This window comes from Pteropus vampyrus, unplaced genomic scaffold (assembly GCF_000151845.1).
Source record: "Pteropus vampyrus isolate Shadow unplaced genomic scaffold, Pvam_2.0 Scaffold454, whole genome shotgun sequence".
Taxonomy (NCBI): domain Eukaryota; kingdom Metazoa; phylum Chordata; class Mammalia; order Chiroptera; family Pteropodidae; genus Pteropus; species Pteropus vampyrus.
In genome coordinates, this window is record NW_011889235.1 from 121,374 (window position 1) to 138,817 (window position 17,444).

A 17,444-nucleotide genomic window follows, 5' to 3' on the forward strand; every position below is an offset into this window, starting at 1 on the left:
TCTGTCGAAGTAATTTAAACACAGGCTGCTCTTCATTAGGAAGCACTGTGTGCCTCCGCAGCGAATTGTTTCTGGGTGTTGTGTGCTTTGTAGCCCTTCTGCTTTCATGTATTCATGTGAATCTTGTCAAGTAAAATCTGTCCATTGTGGTACTGCCTTTTAAAAGCACTCCAAAACGTGCAGCCTCTTAGAAAAAACTCTTGGTGGGACTCAGGAGGCACCCCCCTCAGGATGAGTTTCTCTTCCCTTCCTGTCCTGTCTCTCGCTCTCTTTTGTTTCTGCCAGTCCCTGGCATTGTCCTGTAAATAATGCTGAGATGGGGGAGGGTGGCTCGAGGCCTGGGAGAAAGCCTTGACAGGAAGCATCTCTAGGGAGGGACACGAGGTACAGCAGATGAGAGGAAGTTTCAGAAGTCACCCAAGAGACAAGTTATTTATGTCCGTAAATTATATTTATGTGGATTGGGATCTACTGCAGCTCAGTGTTTCTCATACACACACAGTCTGTGTTTGCCCAGTATTTTGCAAAAAGCTTCTTTGTAAAGCCTGTCTGCAGATGCCCTCGTACACCTGCTTTCCCACAGACCCGGTGGGACTAGGATCATGAGAGAGCGCAGCCTTTGGAGCAGTGTTTCTAGCAGTGTGGTTCACGAAACACCTACATCAAAAATGCCTGGTGATCCTGCTGAAAGCACAGTGTTGTCAGCTGCACTGTAGGTGTATTGAATCAGAATTTCTGGGTATGGAACCTGGGAATCGGAAGTTTTTAATAATGGTCCTGGGTGACACTAACACTTGAGAAACTGTGCTGCTTTGAAGTCATATTTGAGTCTTTGAATGCAGTGCGGGTGGTTTTATGTTACCTGTAGCTGTGCAGTGCCCTGTTGACAGGGATTAGCTGTACGACAGGTTATTTAATTTTAAATTAAACGTTTTTACACCACTTCTCCTGTGCTTGTGGGTAGCGTTTGTTATGTTTCTGAAAGCCCGCAAGATCCTCAAATGCCCTTCTAATCATTGGAGAGAGATTAAATGTCATGTTCAATATCATAATTGGTGCTGAACATATTGTATTACATTTTATTCAAAGCCTTAAAAATTTATAATTGAAATATAGACTACATGAAACAGTCTCTTGGCAGAAATAATGATTCACCAAGTACCTTATTTCCTGATTAGGCCACATAAGAGAAATGAAAATAAATGTTAAACCTTTTCAATGTCTTTGATTCTACTTTAGTGAGGTGTTACTATATGAAATTCCGCTGCTGCCCCAGTCATATTTGTCCATACTTGTGATTTATCACTGATATAAGTATTGGAATTCCTTTCTAAAATTCCTATTAAGCTTTAAGTTATTTTGAACATTTTAACTTGTAATTTATATTAAATATTTTATTCTTTTTTCCTGCTGATGTTGGATTCATCCATTGAGTTGGTCTTTCACCATTTACTCAGTACGTTTTCAGTGATGGACTGTCCCGAAGCCAGTAATAAGGACCATGCCGTGATCCCTGTCCTCAGGGATGTTTCAGAATCATGGGTAGGGATGGAGGGAAGGCAGAGGTAACAGCGCAGGAGTGCTAAGCCCTGATAAACGGGGTGATACAGTGCTTGCGTGTGGAAGAGGGTCACACAAACTTAGCTGGAATGTAGTACAGCCAGGAGCCAAGCCTGCTGCCCCAGGCCTCTGTGGCTGTTTTCCTAAGACTACAGTGGGGCTGGCGCTCCGTGCACAGGGTTTGGTAGGAGGATTAAATGAGAAAATGTACCTGCCCTGGTGAGCACTCCGTAGAGGATGGCCGCGTTATAAAGCATTACCGTAACAGAAGAATTAGGGTGAGAACTTAAAGGGGAGCAGAGACATCCACTATCAATTTTCATATATGTTTCTTACATAGAAATAGACCGTTAGTTGGAAATGCTGTGATAAAAGAGGGTATATCGTGTGAAATGCAGGTTGCAAAACCATTCACGTTGACTTGTTATTTTAGGTACCAAAGCAGTCAGACTCACAGCCTCATTCTGAGAACGTGAGTCGCCAAGGTGAGTGTGGTTCGAAGAAGCAAGTGTCTTACAGAACTGATATTGTTGGCGGTGTACCCATCATCACTCCAACTCAGGTACAAATTAATTCTGCTTTGTGTGATGATTTAATGATTTAATGACTGATTTCTGTATTGTTAATAAAACTAAAGCAGTACATCTTCATCAAATTAACATAATAGTCAATTAAGACAAAAAAAGTTACATTTGTTTCTTATTTCAAAAGTGTTTATTGTAAAAAATTGGAAGATCACGGATAAACAACACCTGACACTTCTCATGCTTTCCCTGAGCCTTCTTCTGTGAACTTGTGGCCCCGGAAGCGGACATTCAGTTGAACCCTGAATAATTCGGGTTCGAACTGCACGGGTCCATTTATACTCAGATTTTTTCAGTAAATACCTGTACCGGTTACGCTCTGCGGTTGGAGTCCTCGCACGCAGAGGGCGTATCGTTTTATATCGGGGACCTGAGCACCATGGGTTTTGGGGTCTGGGGGCCCTGGAATCGACTCCCCGCGGATCTGAGGGGCAGCTACGATTCGGATGCTCTGACTCCGGCGTCGTTCAGGGTCAGCTGTACTTGGGAAACAGCTTTTTTCACTAACGTCGCAAACGTTTTTTAAGTCATTGAAGATTATTTTGCCTCATTTTTATGACTGTGTATTATTTTGCCACAAATTTACCACAGTTTGCAAATCTTCTGTTGGACAGTTCTTTCTTTTTTCTTTTCTTAAAATAAACGACGTGATTAGGAGAAACCCACCCTCTCCTGTGTTTCTCACACCACTGTCCCGCTCACAACACTTACCAGATGTGTGGGTTCCCCCCACACCATGCCATTCTGTGGCACCAGCTGCGTGCCCTACAATTTAACTGAATTCTGACACTATCTCCCCGGACCCCACAGGTTAAGGGCTCAGTCCCACAGGAATCCCTCCCTCCCCCTCAGGTGCCGGTCGCAGGTCTCAGGTCCAAGTTGTCATCACCTGCACTTCTGACCAATGGCTGTAAGCGGGAGGTTCCCACAACCCCCTTCCTTGGGGGTCGGTTCCTTTGCTAAAGCGGCTTGCAGACTTCAGGAAGACAGTTGACTTGTCGTTTACGGTTTATGTCAAGAGGGTATGATAAAGGGCGCAGATGAACTTCCAGATGGAAGAGACGTGTTGGGCAAGATGCGCGGGAGGCGTGCGGCCTTTCCGGGCCCTGTCTGGGCACAGCACTCTCCCCGCACCCCCACAAGTTCACCAGCCCCGAAGCTGTCCGAACCCTGAACCCCGTATCCTCCCATAGGCACGATCGATCACTCACTCCACTTCCAGCCCCTCACCCCTCTGGAGAATGGGGAATGGGTTGAAAATGCCATGCTTCTAGTTATGGCTTGGTCTTTCTGGTGATGAGCCCGGATCCAGGAGCTATCCATTAGCCCACTAACAGTCACCTCATTAGGACAAAGGACACTGCTCTCACCCAGGCAGTCCCAAGGGATTTAGGAACTCTGTGTCAGGAACCGAGATCGAACACCAAATATTAGAACAAAAGATGCTCCTCGTGCTGTTATTATTGAGGAAATTGCAAGGGTTTTAGGAGCTCTGTGCCAGGAACCGGGGCGGAGACAAACATATATTTTTTCTATTATATCATAAATACTGTGATGAATATTCTTGTAGCATGAGCTTTAGGGACATAAACAGTCTTTTGTAAAGGATAAACTCCTAGAAATAAAATAGCTGAGTCAAAAGTGTTTGTTAATATGTGTATTTTTTTAAGCCTGTTTTTCAACAACCTGGCCTAGATGAGCTAAAGAAAGGACTGGAATTTTGACTCAATTCTATCCCAAAAGTACTGTTATGCTAAATTAAATCATATTTGGGTATTATGAAAAATACAAATTTATTTTAAAAACTTATGATGAAATTAAAACCTTTGTATGAGTTTAAATTTTTTATGTTACTATCGAATGAGTTTGTAAGGTAAATTAAATTACCAGCAGTGGAGAAACCGAATATTTTCAAGTAATTAATTGGTATTGCCAGCGTTGGACATTTTCATTACTTTTTAAAGGTTTAAAAGGTACACAGATACTTTATAAACCTTTATAAACTTTTGACACTCTATAAACCTTTACAACCCAATCGTATTATGCACCATAATTTTCAGGACTTTTGTCAGCGGGGAGTGATTAGCAGAAAGAGATTTCCTACTACATTAAATACTTGGGGGGGCCACACCTCAGTCTTACCATGCCACTTAGGGGAGGCCACACCTCAGTCTTACCATGCCACTTAGGGGGGCCACACCTCAGTCTTACCATGCCACTTAGGGGGGCCACACCTCAGTCTTACCATGCCACTTAGGGGGCCCACACCTCAGTCTTACCATGCCACTTAGGCTGGGAAGCCTTTCACTCCCAACCCTTTCCTCCCACCATTCTGAGTGAGGAAAAAAAAATTATTATTGAGTGCTTTCTGTATGCCAGGCAAAGGATTATACTGAGTAAAAACTCCATGCTTTAGGGAGAGGTTACATTTATCATCAGAGTTCACTAAGAAATAATCTAGGATTTTGTGTGTGTGTGTGTGTTTACTTTTTTAAAGTAATGATTTTAACCTGTAAGACTTCTTGTTGAGATACAGCTAGACTACGCTGCTTTTGCCTCTCTTGTCTTGTGTGGATATACGTGATTCTAAGACAATTTATTTATAGTCGTATTAGGCTATTTTCATTATTTATATCTGGTTGTTTTAATTTTGTACAGAATTAAGATTCCATTTTGATTTTGGTATAGATTACTCAGTAAGTTCTAAGATTCTGTAGTGGGCATCATGTTAAAGATCCCAAAGAATTTTATTGCTGTCATTTTTCAATGTAGTTTATTTAATGATGAAGTAGTATTTACTTATAAAAGTATTTAGATGACATGGTATCAAGAAAATGTTGACTAAATCTCATTTGCATGGTTAATTTATTCGGTAACTATTGGATTAGCATGTACTTAAGTGCTAGGATTACAAAGTTAAGCACATAACGATTAGTGCTGTTGACCTGTCTAAGTGTAGAGCAGGTTGAGAATTCCTCAAGTTATGATTTGAATATTTAGTTTTTCTCTTGAAATTTAGGCATTCTTAAAAACATACCTTTGGTGATATGTGGTGTTCTAGATTATCACTTTAATATGTTATAAATAAACAAGAAACTAGTGCTTTGGGAAACATGAAAACCTGAGTATAGTTAGTTTTTTTAAAGCACTGGACTTACACGTAAAAAAATAAAAATAAAACTACAGTGTTTTTAGAAAAGAGCAAAGGGGAAAACCTTCAGGATCTAGTACCAGGTGAAGCGTTTTGAGACTTGATATCAGAAGCACTATTCGTAAAAGGAAAAAATTGGTAAATTTGACTTTGCCAATATTAAAAATGTTCGCTCTTGTAAGACCCTGTTAACCGGATGAGAAGAAAAGCTCGACGTTGAGAGAAAATATTTTCAATCCACACACCTAGCAAAGCACTCGCATCTATCAAAACTCAGCACTAACACAATTCAGTTAGAAAATAGGCAAAACGACTGAACAGAGATTTTAGTTAAAGTTAAAAGATACACAAATGGTAAATGTGCGCTGGAAAGGATGTTCATCATTAGCCAGTAGGCAAATGCAAATGAAAGCCACAGTGAGGTATCCCTACACACCTATTGGAGTGACTCAACTAAAAATTAATGATAAATGTTGACTAGGATGAGGAGAAACAGAATCACTCGTACATTGCTGGTGGGCATGTAAAATATAGCACAGCCACTTTAAAAAAGGGTTTGGCAGATTTTTATAAAAATCAACCTGCAATTAATATGTGACCCAGCATTTACACTGGGCATTCATTTTAGAGAAATGAAGAATCAATGATCACAGCAAACCCATACACGCACATGCATAGCAGGCTTGTTCCTCATAGCCAAAGCTGCAAACAGCTCGAGTGCCCTTTAACGGGTGGACAGCCAGTGGGGCACCAAAGCATGGCACCCGCTGAGCAGTAAGAGGGAGTGAGCATCCGAAGCAAGGAACAACCTGGGTGAACCTTCAGAGAATTACGTTGACTGAAAAAAGCCAATCTCATAAAGTCCCCTATTATATGATTCCATTTATGTTATATTCTCCAACTGCCTAGGGCTTGTGGATAGGGGCTCAAAAGGGGTACCCAGGGAGCCTCTTGGTGATGAACACTTCTGTGCATTGGTGGTGGTAGTTCCACAAATCTGCATGTGATAAAATAGCATAGAATGACACATACACACGGAGAGAAATGAGTTCACGTAAAACTGGCAAAATCCAAATATGGTTGCGTAGTGTTTCGGTTTTGATAATGTACGGCAGTTCCACAGTTTCCCTGTTTGGGGGGACCAGTTGAAGGATATATGGACCTCCTGTGCATCTTTTATTATCACTTTCTGTGAATCTATATCATTATTTCAAAATAATAGTTTAAACCCTCACACACAGAAAAAAAGCACTGGTGGCAGGACTTTTATTGAACAAGAGAAATAGAAATCTTTGGTTTTATCAATAATACGTAAGTTATGATTAAGTATCTCAAAATAATTAGAAAACTTTTCACTTCCAAATCTATGTTCCTAACTGAACGAAGATAGGGTTTAAGATTTTGTACTAGAATAATGAACAGCATGAAGTATAAATATGCTTTGAATCTAAACAAGCAAGAACAGAATTTATTTTGCTTCATTTTAGAAAGAAGAAGTAAATGAATGCACCGAAAGTACTGACAGAAACAATTTGAAACGATCGCAAAGCCATCTTCCTTACTTTACTTCTAAACTACCTTCAGATAGTGCAGTTATCAAAGCTGGGTATTGTGTGAAACAGGGAGCAGTGGTGAGTAGCTTAACAGCGTGTGTGTGGTAATGACAGTAAGTGTTAGCACAGTCTCCATACCCAGGTAAGTGAGGGGTCAGCTTGTCGGGGGAGCTGAGAGATGGAGCGAGAGTTATTCTGTGTTCCTAACTCCGTGCTATTATTTTCTTGGTCTGTGAGCGGCTAGGAGATTAATGCTGACTACCACTGACATTCAGTTTTAAATGAGCTTTCCTAACAGTTTAATTTTTCCAGAAAGTTTTTCTATCGATCTCCGCCCCCTGCCCTTGGTAGTGGGCCAGGGAAAGCACTCTAGCAGGGAGGTGACAGGGAAGAGGATGTCAGGGGGGCGGGGGACAGGGGGCGGAAGTCAGCCCAACACTTGATTTGGTGTGGGGCTGACAGCTGAAAGCTCTGTGACCTTGGGCTACTTACTTAGTCTCTCAGCCTCTCAGTTTCTTTTGAAGGAAAATCATATTCTGAAACCTGCCATTGAGAGGTGGTTTTGAAAAGCGTCAATGTGAGAGCACTTAGCACAGCACCTGGTCCTTGCTAAGAGCTGCCGTGGGTTATTCTCACACAGCCAGTTCCGTGATGCAGACCTGTAGCAAGCGAATCTACCAGTACTTCTGAGGTCCCGAAGTGCCTTTCTAAGCCATTCTTTCTATGTGAACTAAATCTTTAGAATTTTATGAGAAAATGTACATTAAAGTTTGAAAAAGAAAATTCTGTGAGTCAAGAAATACTAAAACTCTCCTGGCAGTTCTGTCTGACTTTAGACACCACTTCTTGTTAGCTTAGGTCAGCCGAGGGGAAGTTCCTTCCTAATTGTCTGACCTTCAGGTGAAGGTAAACGAAGGGGCGGGGGGCGGGGGCTGGAGGCTTCTCCTTCTGCCGTGTCTACAGGTAAAGGCAGCCGTCTCATCAGGCCGTGACTCTCTTGTGTGGCAGAGTTTTCAAGGAGACGTTCCTTTCTTTCTGTTTTACTCTTAGGGCTAAAATATCAACCTTTAGAAATACTGAAATGCTTCCACAAAAACTATATTTCTCTGACAAAAAATGTTTGTGCAAAGTAGGTTCACTTTAATATTAAATTTCTATTGCTTTGCTACTTAAGTATAAAGTACCTATAGAAAGATTTGTGCATTTTACAGATAGAGAAACTTGATGTGGTTTAATAACATTTCCTGTTCTTGCTGTTGAACTCTTCAGAGCATTTATTTTGTGGAGGTTGGGTATGGGGAGGATGGGGAAGTGCTTTTTCTTTTTTTTTTAATTTTTAGAACATTAAAAATATGAAACTACATTATAAAATTGTATAATAAAAACTGAAAGCCAGTCCCCAAAGTTGAATTAGGAATTCAAGGCCGGAGCAGCAACCATTAATCTCCTCGCTCACGGGGCGGCGAGGTTTTCCAGTGCTTGACATTTCTGGGTGTGGGCTCATGGCAGAATAATTAAGTGGTTCTTAACATCTGGCATTCTTAGAAGTCTTATGTCTGTGTTCCTCTCTGGTAGATGAAAAACTGGAAAAGAAGATATTTTCAATTGGATGAAAACACAATAGGCTACTTCAAGTCTGAACTGGTATGTTGCCGTGTCTTAAATGTTGCTTTAAAATGTTTGAGAAGTGTTACACTGTGGTAAAGTATGGAAAATATATTTTTGTCCTGTTTTCTCTTTTTTCAATAATTAAATTCTGGTTTTGAGAGGTACATACAATTCAGTTTTTGTTGCGATGCTTGTTAATGGTATTTTTGTTAAATATATCTTAAATTAAAAAAAAAAAAATCATATCTTCAAAGACATTCCACCTTGAAGGAATTAAGAATATCAGCCCCTCAGTCTACAAATTTTCTTAAAGGGACACTGGAGGAGGTGATGGAATTAAGTCTCTCAAAGTCAACATTTAACCCCATGTATTTCTGCCTTCTCTTCCCTGCCCCCTCATCACATTTTCTTTTCCTGTCAGATTGACTTTTAAGTTTCTTTATATGAGATGTTTTTGTCCTATCTGAAGGTAGAATCAAAGATCGAAATTCCTTCTTACATTTTTTTGAGTAACATCCTTATTTAAAATATTCTTGTCATGTGACCTGAGTTCTGCAGTAGGTTTTTGGGTAAACTAAATGCAGTTCTATACCTCACACGTCTGTCCTGCCTCTTCTTGTTTTACGGGACCTTTCAGGGGAACCATATACTTATTTGAAGGAAGGCACCGGAACAGCACTGTCCAGTCGAGCTTTCTGCACTGACGGAAGTGTCCTGTATCTGAGTGGCCAGGTCTGCGGACTGCATGTGGCTGTTGAGCACTGGAAAGATGTCTGTGGGACTAAGGAAACAGACCTTTAATTTTAAGATTAAAACTGATTGTATTTAATATTCGTTAATTTAAATAGTTGCACATAGCTAGTGGCTGCTGTGTGGGACAATGAAGTTCTAGGGAACAGGAAAAGTATACTGGAAGAATCATCTCAGGTGTCTGTTCTGGGAAGCTTTGGGGCCTGGATTAAATACCTTCGTTTTACACGCCGTGGTACCTGATGCCCACTGCTGTCGTATTTCACACTATTTTGTAACTGCGTGATTGTCTTTACCAGTCAACTACACGAGCTTCCTGAGAGCAAAGATGTTCTTACGTACCCTTTTATGAACACAGCTTCCGGTATTTGGTAGATAATAAGTGCTTTTGAATGAATGAACAGTGGCATAGTATAGGAAGAATAGCCATTTTAGCGTGGGATTCTTCTCAGACTTCAAATTCTAGGAACCTCAGCTGGAAGTACTAGTTACTTGGTTCAAAAAACACCAGCCTTGGTGTCTGAGAAGGCAGCGTGCGTGCTTTTGTTTGCAGGTTGATTCATTGCTTTTAGCGAATACCAGTACTCTTGGGAAGAGGCGTTCATGCAGCAGGTGTCCGCTGAGCTCTTGGGTCCTGGCGCAGTGTTCTGGGAACTGGGAATAAAAAGCAGCAACGTTCTGGCCTTCAGGAGTCCAGTTTGCCAGAGAAATTGACGTATACCTGTGTTACCTGCAGTAATTACGATAAGATAAAGACTATTATAGAAATATTTATTCAGTTTCGAAATCCTGTATATTCACGTTATGCTATAAAATCTGAGAGCATACTGAACTATCATAGGTGATAGGGAAATTATATGTATTTAGGAATATGTCAAGTATTCAGAAAACAGATAAAATCGAAAACTTAAATATATTTATAATTATTGACATTTATCAATTACTAAGATTGATAAGGTTCCGCCCCCCCCAACATTTTAACTTTTCTGAAATATTAGGGTGTCTCCGAGTTAGGCAGGGGAGGGGCAGCCAGGGGGCAGCGGTGCCATAGCTGTCATTGCTGGCATGTGCACAGCACCTTTGGGGACGATCCAAAAGACACCAGCATCAAAACCTGCAGAAAAGGTGCTGGTAGCCCGGACGGAAGTCTCAGGGACACGGTGACACATTCTTAAGAAATGCTGCCTCGTCAGCACTCTTTGGCACAGAGGATAGTCTGGAGTGAGCAGCGTGGACGTCGATGGCTCCTAATCAAAAAGTGATTCAGAAGAGCTGGAATCCGAATATGAAGTTTCAGAAACCTTAACCGACTCGTTTTGCTTATCTGTTTTTCTGTATGCTCAAGAATGGTTTATGATATTAACGTTTAAAGTACAAAATGTTTTGATCATGGAAAAGTTCCAATATAAATTTAAATAGTATTCTGAACCTCTATGTAGCTGTCACCGAGATTTTATAATTATCTTCTATATCACCACCCAGTTCTTTCATATTTTGAAGCAAGTCCTAGACATATAATTTCATCTGTAAATATTATAGTGTGTATATCTCTAAAAGATAGATTTAAAAATGTTTTCAGTAAGTAAAAGATTTAAGTATACAACTGAAAAACCAAAAGTTTTTTCAGTAAGTATAAAAGATTTAAGTACCCAACTGTAGCATGTATCAGAGATAAAACATTAATATCTCTAATATATAAAGAATCTTAAAATTGAGGGGAGGGGATCTTTTCTCATCTATTTTTCCCTCTTCCTCCCATCAATCCTAATTTAGACCTAAATTTTTTAGGTAAGGCGAATCAGTGTAGGTGTCCGTGTGTGTGTGCCGGGGAGGGCAGGAGCAGAAGGAACTAGAGTAGCCAGGTGGGGGCGGTCCGAGCCCACGCCAGGTTAGAGGCCATCTGGGTCCGCCCAGCGTGGGGTAGAGAGGGGAGAGCGGGGAGAGCATCCACTCTGGGGAGACAGTGGTGGCCGAGATGGGAGAATGTCCCATCTGTGCTTACTGGTAAAATAAGGACATTTATTCAGGGTAATGAAAACTAGCCTTCTCACTCACTGGTGAAGAAAGGAGTAATATAAAAAAATTGTTTTTTAGATCGGAATGGGAATATTGATGTGAAGTTTTACAATCTATAGATGTAGAAACAAATATAAATGTATTCATGTGCTTATATATATATGTATGCATATAATATAGCTCTCGACCCTGAAAAAATTACCATTTTCCATGGGAAGAAACCTAGGCAAGATTTCAGAGTTGGGACAGGAGAAATAAATATAAAATGATCCTGGGATGTCTTGTGTCAGACATTCAGGATCATTTGAAACAACCTCCAAGGAGAAGTACTCGCAGAACGATAGGGACATGTTAGAAGGACCCGAAATCCAACTTTTGAAAATTTCCCCCTCACCGAATTTGGAGCATTTTGAGGATTAAATTAAGTAACGATGGTAACAGATTATTGCCCATTGAATAAAATAGCAGTCCTGAACCCGTACAGGCAGAAATGAATGAGTGAATAGCGACACATGTGTACGTGTGATGGAGAACGAGAGGTGACGGCTTCAGAGTGTCCGTCTGCAAAACGTACACTAAGCACAAAGCGGGAAGAGCCGCTCTGCAGTGAAGAAGCCTGGCAGACACCGCTTTCGTCAGGTGGTCAGATGGTTACGGCGTACTTCATCAGTGACGAGATGAATTAAAGTCACTTACCCCCTGACAGGAAGAATGCAGTGTCACTTCTGGGTGCATGGCCTGCCTCTAATCGCGAGTTAGTGGCAGGCGCGCCCACGTGAGGGACGTGCTACAGAGTGACTGCCCTGCAGTCTCCAACAGAGTCGGGACTGTGGACGGCAAAGAATGACCAAAGGAAAGAAGAGAGAGAAGACAAGTGCGACTTTTTTTTTTTTTTAATTTTTATAAGAGTTTATTTGACCTAAACTGACAGTGGCTGGGAACCAAGATCTCACATGCTTCCAAGACAAGTGTCATTCTGAACTGAATTCTTATGCTTTAATAAAAGGCATTTGGGTGACACTTCCTGATTTTGATGGTTGTATTGTGATAATATAATAGGACACCTTTGTAGGAAATACTAAGATGCTCAGGGTTGTGGGAGCCAGGTCAGCAACTCACTCTGAAATGGTTCAGGAAAATGAGTTCCTTGTGCTGTGTTTTCAGCCTTTGCCTAAGTTTGTGGTTGGTTCAAAGTCTAAAAAGAGAAATTCGAGGAGAAAATATTTGGTAGAAAAATGAGCAAAAGATATGAATAGTTCATTTACAAAAAAGTTAAGGTGGTCCCGAAACATTTAAAAAGATATTTAACATCATTGATAATTAGAGAAGCACAAATTAAAACTTAACAGAAATATTACTTCTCATCTATTATGAGGAAGCCATGGCTGAGTGAAGAGATGGGGGACATGCCATTTTGTGACACAAGGGCCCCTTGGAGAAATGGCCAGTTTCAGAGCTGGGGCAGGAAAAGTACAAGCTGAGCCCATCTAGAATATCTGCTTTTGACAGAAAATAAGGAAGTAGCTCAGAGAACAATGGACATGTGTCAGAAGGACACAGGGGCTCCCAGTGCCCCAAAGTGAGACAATTCGAGCAACATAATAAATAATGGATTATAACTCAGTGTTCAGTGAGTCATGAATAAGTAGATGGAGGACAAGCATTTTCTCAGAATAAAATTCTGGCCAATGTATATCCATGAATTGATGAGGTTAGAAAAGTCACCATTTGGTAGCCACTGTAGTAATGGTGGTTTTAGGCAAGAATCCTCAGTGTTTGATAAAACCAGAGGAAAAATTACAACGGGAGACTGGGTATTACACAGACTCCAGCTATGTCCCTGCAGGATAGTTAATAATGAATGACAAAGGGGAGAAGTGATCGTACAGTCTGGCACACATGACCTTCAGCAGGAGAGCAGAGTTAACACACTGGTAACGGGACAGACCACTGTCATGCGCCCCCTGAGTGACGTGCGAGGAGAGCCAACCTCACTTCTGTGGCTTCCTGCCGGACAGACCCAAGTGCAGGACAGTCTCCAGAAAGACTGGCCTGGCTTTTGAAAACTGGCAGGGCCAAAAAGGACCCGAAGAGCCGTCCCCTGCGAAGGGGACTGGGACAACCGTGAAGTGGAAGGTGTGGCTGGGGATTGGACCCCGCATCAGAAAGCATAGTTTTTCTTTTGCTGAAAATGTGGGGCAGTGAATGAAATCTGAGTACGGTGCGTAGGTTGGATAATGGTGTCGCATCACCTGTGGAGTTTTTGGTTTTCATAATTGTGTCCTGGTCATGTAAGACAACATTTTGTTTTAGGAAATACACACTGAAGTATTTAGTAGTACAGGTGTATTGTATGGACAACTTGCCTTCAAACATTTCAGGAAAAATACATATACATATATTCACATATATGTACACAGACAGAATGGTTTTAAAAAATGAGAAATACTAACATCTTGGAAAACGGTGTGGGTTTTCTGTTAAGTCTTTTACAGTCTGAAATTATTTTAAAATAAACTTTTATAAAACTTGAAAGAATCGTGGTTTTTTAACAAGTGATCAGCCATGGTTCAATTTTTTTCTTACTGCTATATAAAGTAATGGTATGTCTTAGTCTCATGGTATCCTGTTCAGTGAAATACAGTATATAGTGTTTTGTGGAATGTATAGTATAAATGTTATGCTATTAGGAACTATTTATCTCTTATATTTACATCTTTGATCTAGTTTGTAACCTTAGGTGAGGTCTTTAGCATATCTAATCCTCAGTTTCCCCAGGTGAATAACAGCGCATGCATTGTAGGGTTGTGGAAAGTTTAAACGAGATATATTTAAAATCTGGGGGATGTCTTGGCACTTAGTAAATGTTCAATAAATGGTGCTTGTTAAAATAATGTGTTCATATAAAACTAACAGTCTTAAAATGACGAATTTAAAGAAGTCTGGGTATTCACTACTCCTGTGCTTTCTTTATCAAAATAACATTCCAGAAGTGTTCCTCTCCTGGTGCGTAGGGCTTCCTTGGGGAAAGGTCTGATAGTGAATGGCTTTTCATAGCTACGCTGTCATTAAGGCCAGAAATAATGTAAATATGGGTTATATGCCAGTTTTCTTGTTTCAAACCATAATGTGCACAAGATTATGATATTTCAGCTGTTCTGATGCTGGATAGTTCAAGAAGGTAGATTATGTCTTAGATGTGCTTCAAGAAAGAAGCATAGTTTTCACATAGATCTCCAAATAAGACAACTAACCCTTAAAAGGATTTTAAGAATATATCTCATACATGTTCATTTGTTTTTTTTGGTGGGGGGTCAGGAAAAGGAACCTCTCCGTGTAATACCACTTAAGGAGGTTCACAAGGTCCAGGAATGCAAGCAGAGGTAAGTGCTGGCCCTGCCTCGTGTGTTACCATGTTGCGTGTTAGTGCCCAGTGGAGCTGTAGTTTGGTTGACGTGCTTACAGACGCTATTTTTCTGTATGACTTCTAGTTATTTTTAACTCTGAATAGTTGGATATGCAAGAACTTTTAAAACCCTCAGATGAAAGTGTTGAGATGTTTGAGAACTAAAAATTAGGAAATAGTGGAAATGAAAAACTTTAATATGAACAGCTTTAGTCATATTTGACAAATCGATGTATTAGTAATTTTAGTATTTCAGGGTTGCTGCAGAATAGAGCTTTGTAAGAAAATATGTTAACTGTGCCCGCGTTTCTTTGAGCAAACCGATTTCTTCACAGTTGAAAACTTTGACTTTTAACGTTATTTTATGACCCTTTCCTAAAAAAATACATATAACTACATAAAATAAGTAAAATTTAATGCAAAAATGAATTGAAAAAGATGATTCAGGTTTGTTAAATTATATCAGTGTTTTAACTCTGATGTTTATTTTTTTATTGACACATATTTGGTGTCGAGTAGATAAATGAAAGAAAAAATATCAAACAATTGCTATTTAAGTACAATTGGGAATTTTTTTGTTAACAGTGACATAATGATGAGGGACAACCTCTTTGAAATTGTAACATCGTCTCGAACTTTCTATGTGCAGGTAAGATACTTCTTTGGAGATAATAGATCCTCTTAACAAGAAATTAATAATTTTAGAGGTGAAACGAACTTGTTGTTTATGAGAATAAACAAAAATATGATAACTATATTTTGCCAAGTTAATAAAAAAACATTACATTTAAGATTGCCACATGTTCAGCAGGGGAGGATCTTCATTGCTGAGTTAGTCGACTAGAAACGTGCAGCATTTGGAGGAAGTGCTACTTTACCTTAGATGCCAAGTGCATACTTCCAACTTGGATTAGTTTTGCACATGCTTTGGAATTTTAATTATGTCGTTTTTTGGTAACTTTCTAAGAGGGGGGGCCTTAAATACCCGCAATAAAAGTAGACAGTAGATCTTAACAGTGTCACTAAAAGTAGATAGGCATTCTGTATTTAAATTTAAAATACACTTTTTACTTACTACATTAATTAAATTTGAAGTTTTTAGAAGAACATTTTGTTTTATGAAACTTACATATACTTATGCAGAAAATTTAGAAAATATAGGAAAATATGAAGAAAAGGATGGTTTATAAAACACAGAATTCCACCGTCAGGCAGCTGTTCTTATTTTTTTACTGCCTTTCTTAAGGTTTATATTTTTATAACAAGTGGTCATATGAAGTATAATGTTATATTTTACTTGTTTAACAAATTATGGTCATTTTTCTACAGCATTAAAAATTCTCAGGAAACCTTTTGGAATTACATTCGTGCTCTGTCGTATGAATGTTTCACAGTTAAACTGTTTCTCTACTGCTGTGTTGCTGATCATTGATTTACATAGTTTTCATGCATTTACTATGATAAATAACATGGTGATGAACATTTTTGTGTGTAAAGTTGCCTTAATTTCTTCTTTAGGGTGAGGTTCTAGATCAAGAATAACTATTAGAGCACAAAACTTTTCGAACCTCTTTATTTTGCCAAATGAGTTTCTAGACTTGCACCGAATGAAAGTGTACTTTTTACCTTTGCCTACTTTGAGTTTTTCCTTTGAAAAAGTATTGGTTAATATTGTTGGTTTAAAAATATTACCTTAAATCTTTAAAATTTTTGAACTTCTAGAATCTAGAAGTAAAGGCTAATATCTCTATACCCCTCTTAGGGCCTAATTTAACTGGATTGAAGTCATAGTAAGGTTTTTAATTCACATTGGAAGCCAAGATCCTGTCAAGAAATATGTCTTTTAGGGTTATGGCACTCCTAGAAATTATTTCTAGAAAAATAATATATAAAATGATGCCAAAATGGTTTTTTACTATATGCAATTATGTATTCTTGCAGCAACTACAGACAATATAGCAGTTAATATCGAAAAAGCAAAACGAGTGCTCTAACTTCTTCCTCGCCTCGTTTTCCCTACAGAAGTGTTCATGTTGACACGTTTTGATGTGTCTGGTCTGCAAATGTTAAGTGCCCAACTTACGTCTCTGTGTAATAATTTACCCAGCAAAGCCTGGTTTAAAGAAGTGATTTATAAATTTTTTTGGAAACCATTGATTGCCTTAGAATGATTTTGTCGTCGACACTATTAGTTACCAAAATGCATACATTGGATTTACGGCCACAGGAGCCGATCTTGAGGGAAAGTGGACTGAACGAGCCCTCTCTGTCCCGTAGGCCGACAGCCCCGAAGAGATGCACAGCTGGATTAAGGCGGTGTCCGGTGCCATCGTCGCACAGCGGGGGCCTGGCCGCTCGGCGTCTTCTGTATGTTTCCTGCTCTCTGGGGTGACACGCTCGGGTTCCTCCATCCTGTCCAGTTATTTTCCTTTCTGTCTCCCTAATCCTTCTGGTTTCTTTCTGTATTGAGATTTATTTGCATGGTGACTTTCATACCAATTGGACTTGCAAAATATAATGCATTTCTAATATGGTGCTTCCTTGTAGTGTTATGTATACATAACTTTCTGTGCATTGTATTGTCTTAAATGCACAAGCAGGGCAACTAAGGAATGAACATCTCCTTCCTTTGTTTTAGGAGTTCTTACTGGTCAGTAAGTCTAGATCTGGCATAACTTGACCAATTAATTCTTAGTATTGGACGTGGCCCAGTCGTGTAAGGCACCTTTAGTGAACCCTTCATTTTCTTCTTTACTTTTTGTAATTTCAGTTAACTTTTTTTTTCCTGTTTTTGTTTTGGGTTTCATCTATCTATC

The 17,444-nt window shown here is 39.6% G+C and overlaps 1 protein-coding gene across 10 annotated transcripts in view; it reads left to right on the forward strand.

The window, feature by feature from the left end:
* PLEKHA1 (pleckstrin homology domain containing A1) overlaps positions 1–17,444 on the forward strand; it is a 63,974-nt gene that overhangs the window by 40,417 nt on the left and 6,113 nt on the right. For 7 of the 10 annotated variants that reach the window (XM_011381877.2, XM_023524256.1, XM_011381883.2 and 4 more), the window contains exons 7-11: positions 1,994–2,122; positions 6,783–6,926; positions 8,424–8,492; positions 14,541–14,605; positions 15,214–15,277. In XM_011381877.2, coding sequence (XP_011380179.1) covers positions 1,994–2,122; positions 6,783–6,926; positions 8,424–8,492; positions 14,541–14,605; positions 15,214–15,277 — 471 coding nt within the window. Of the gene's footprint in view, positions 1–1,993; positions 2,123–6,782; positions 6,927–8,423; positions 8,493–14,540; positions 14,606–15,213; positions 15,278–16,905; positions 16,996–17,444 lie in introns of all 10 variants that reach the window. The other 3 variants (XM_011381885.2, XM_023524259.1, XM_011381887.2) reach the window with 1 other exon arrangement.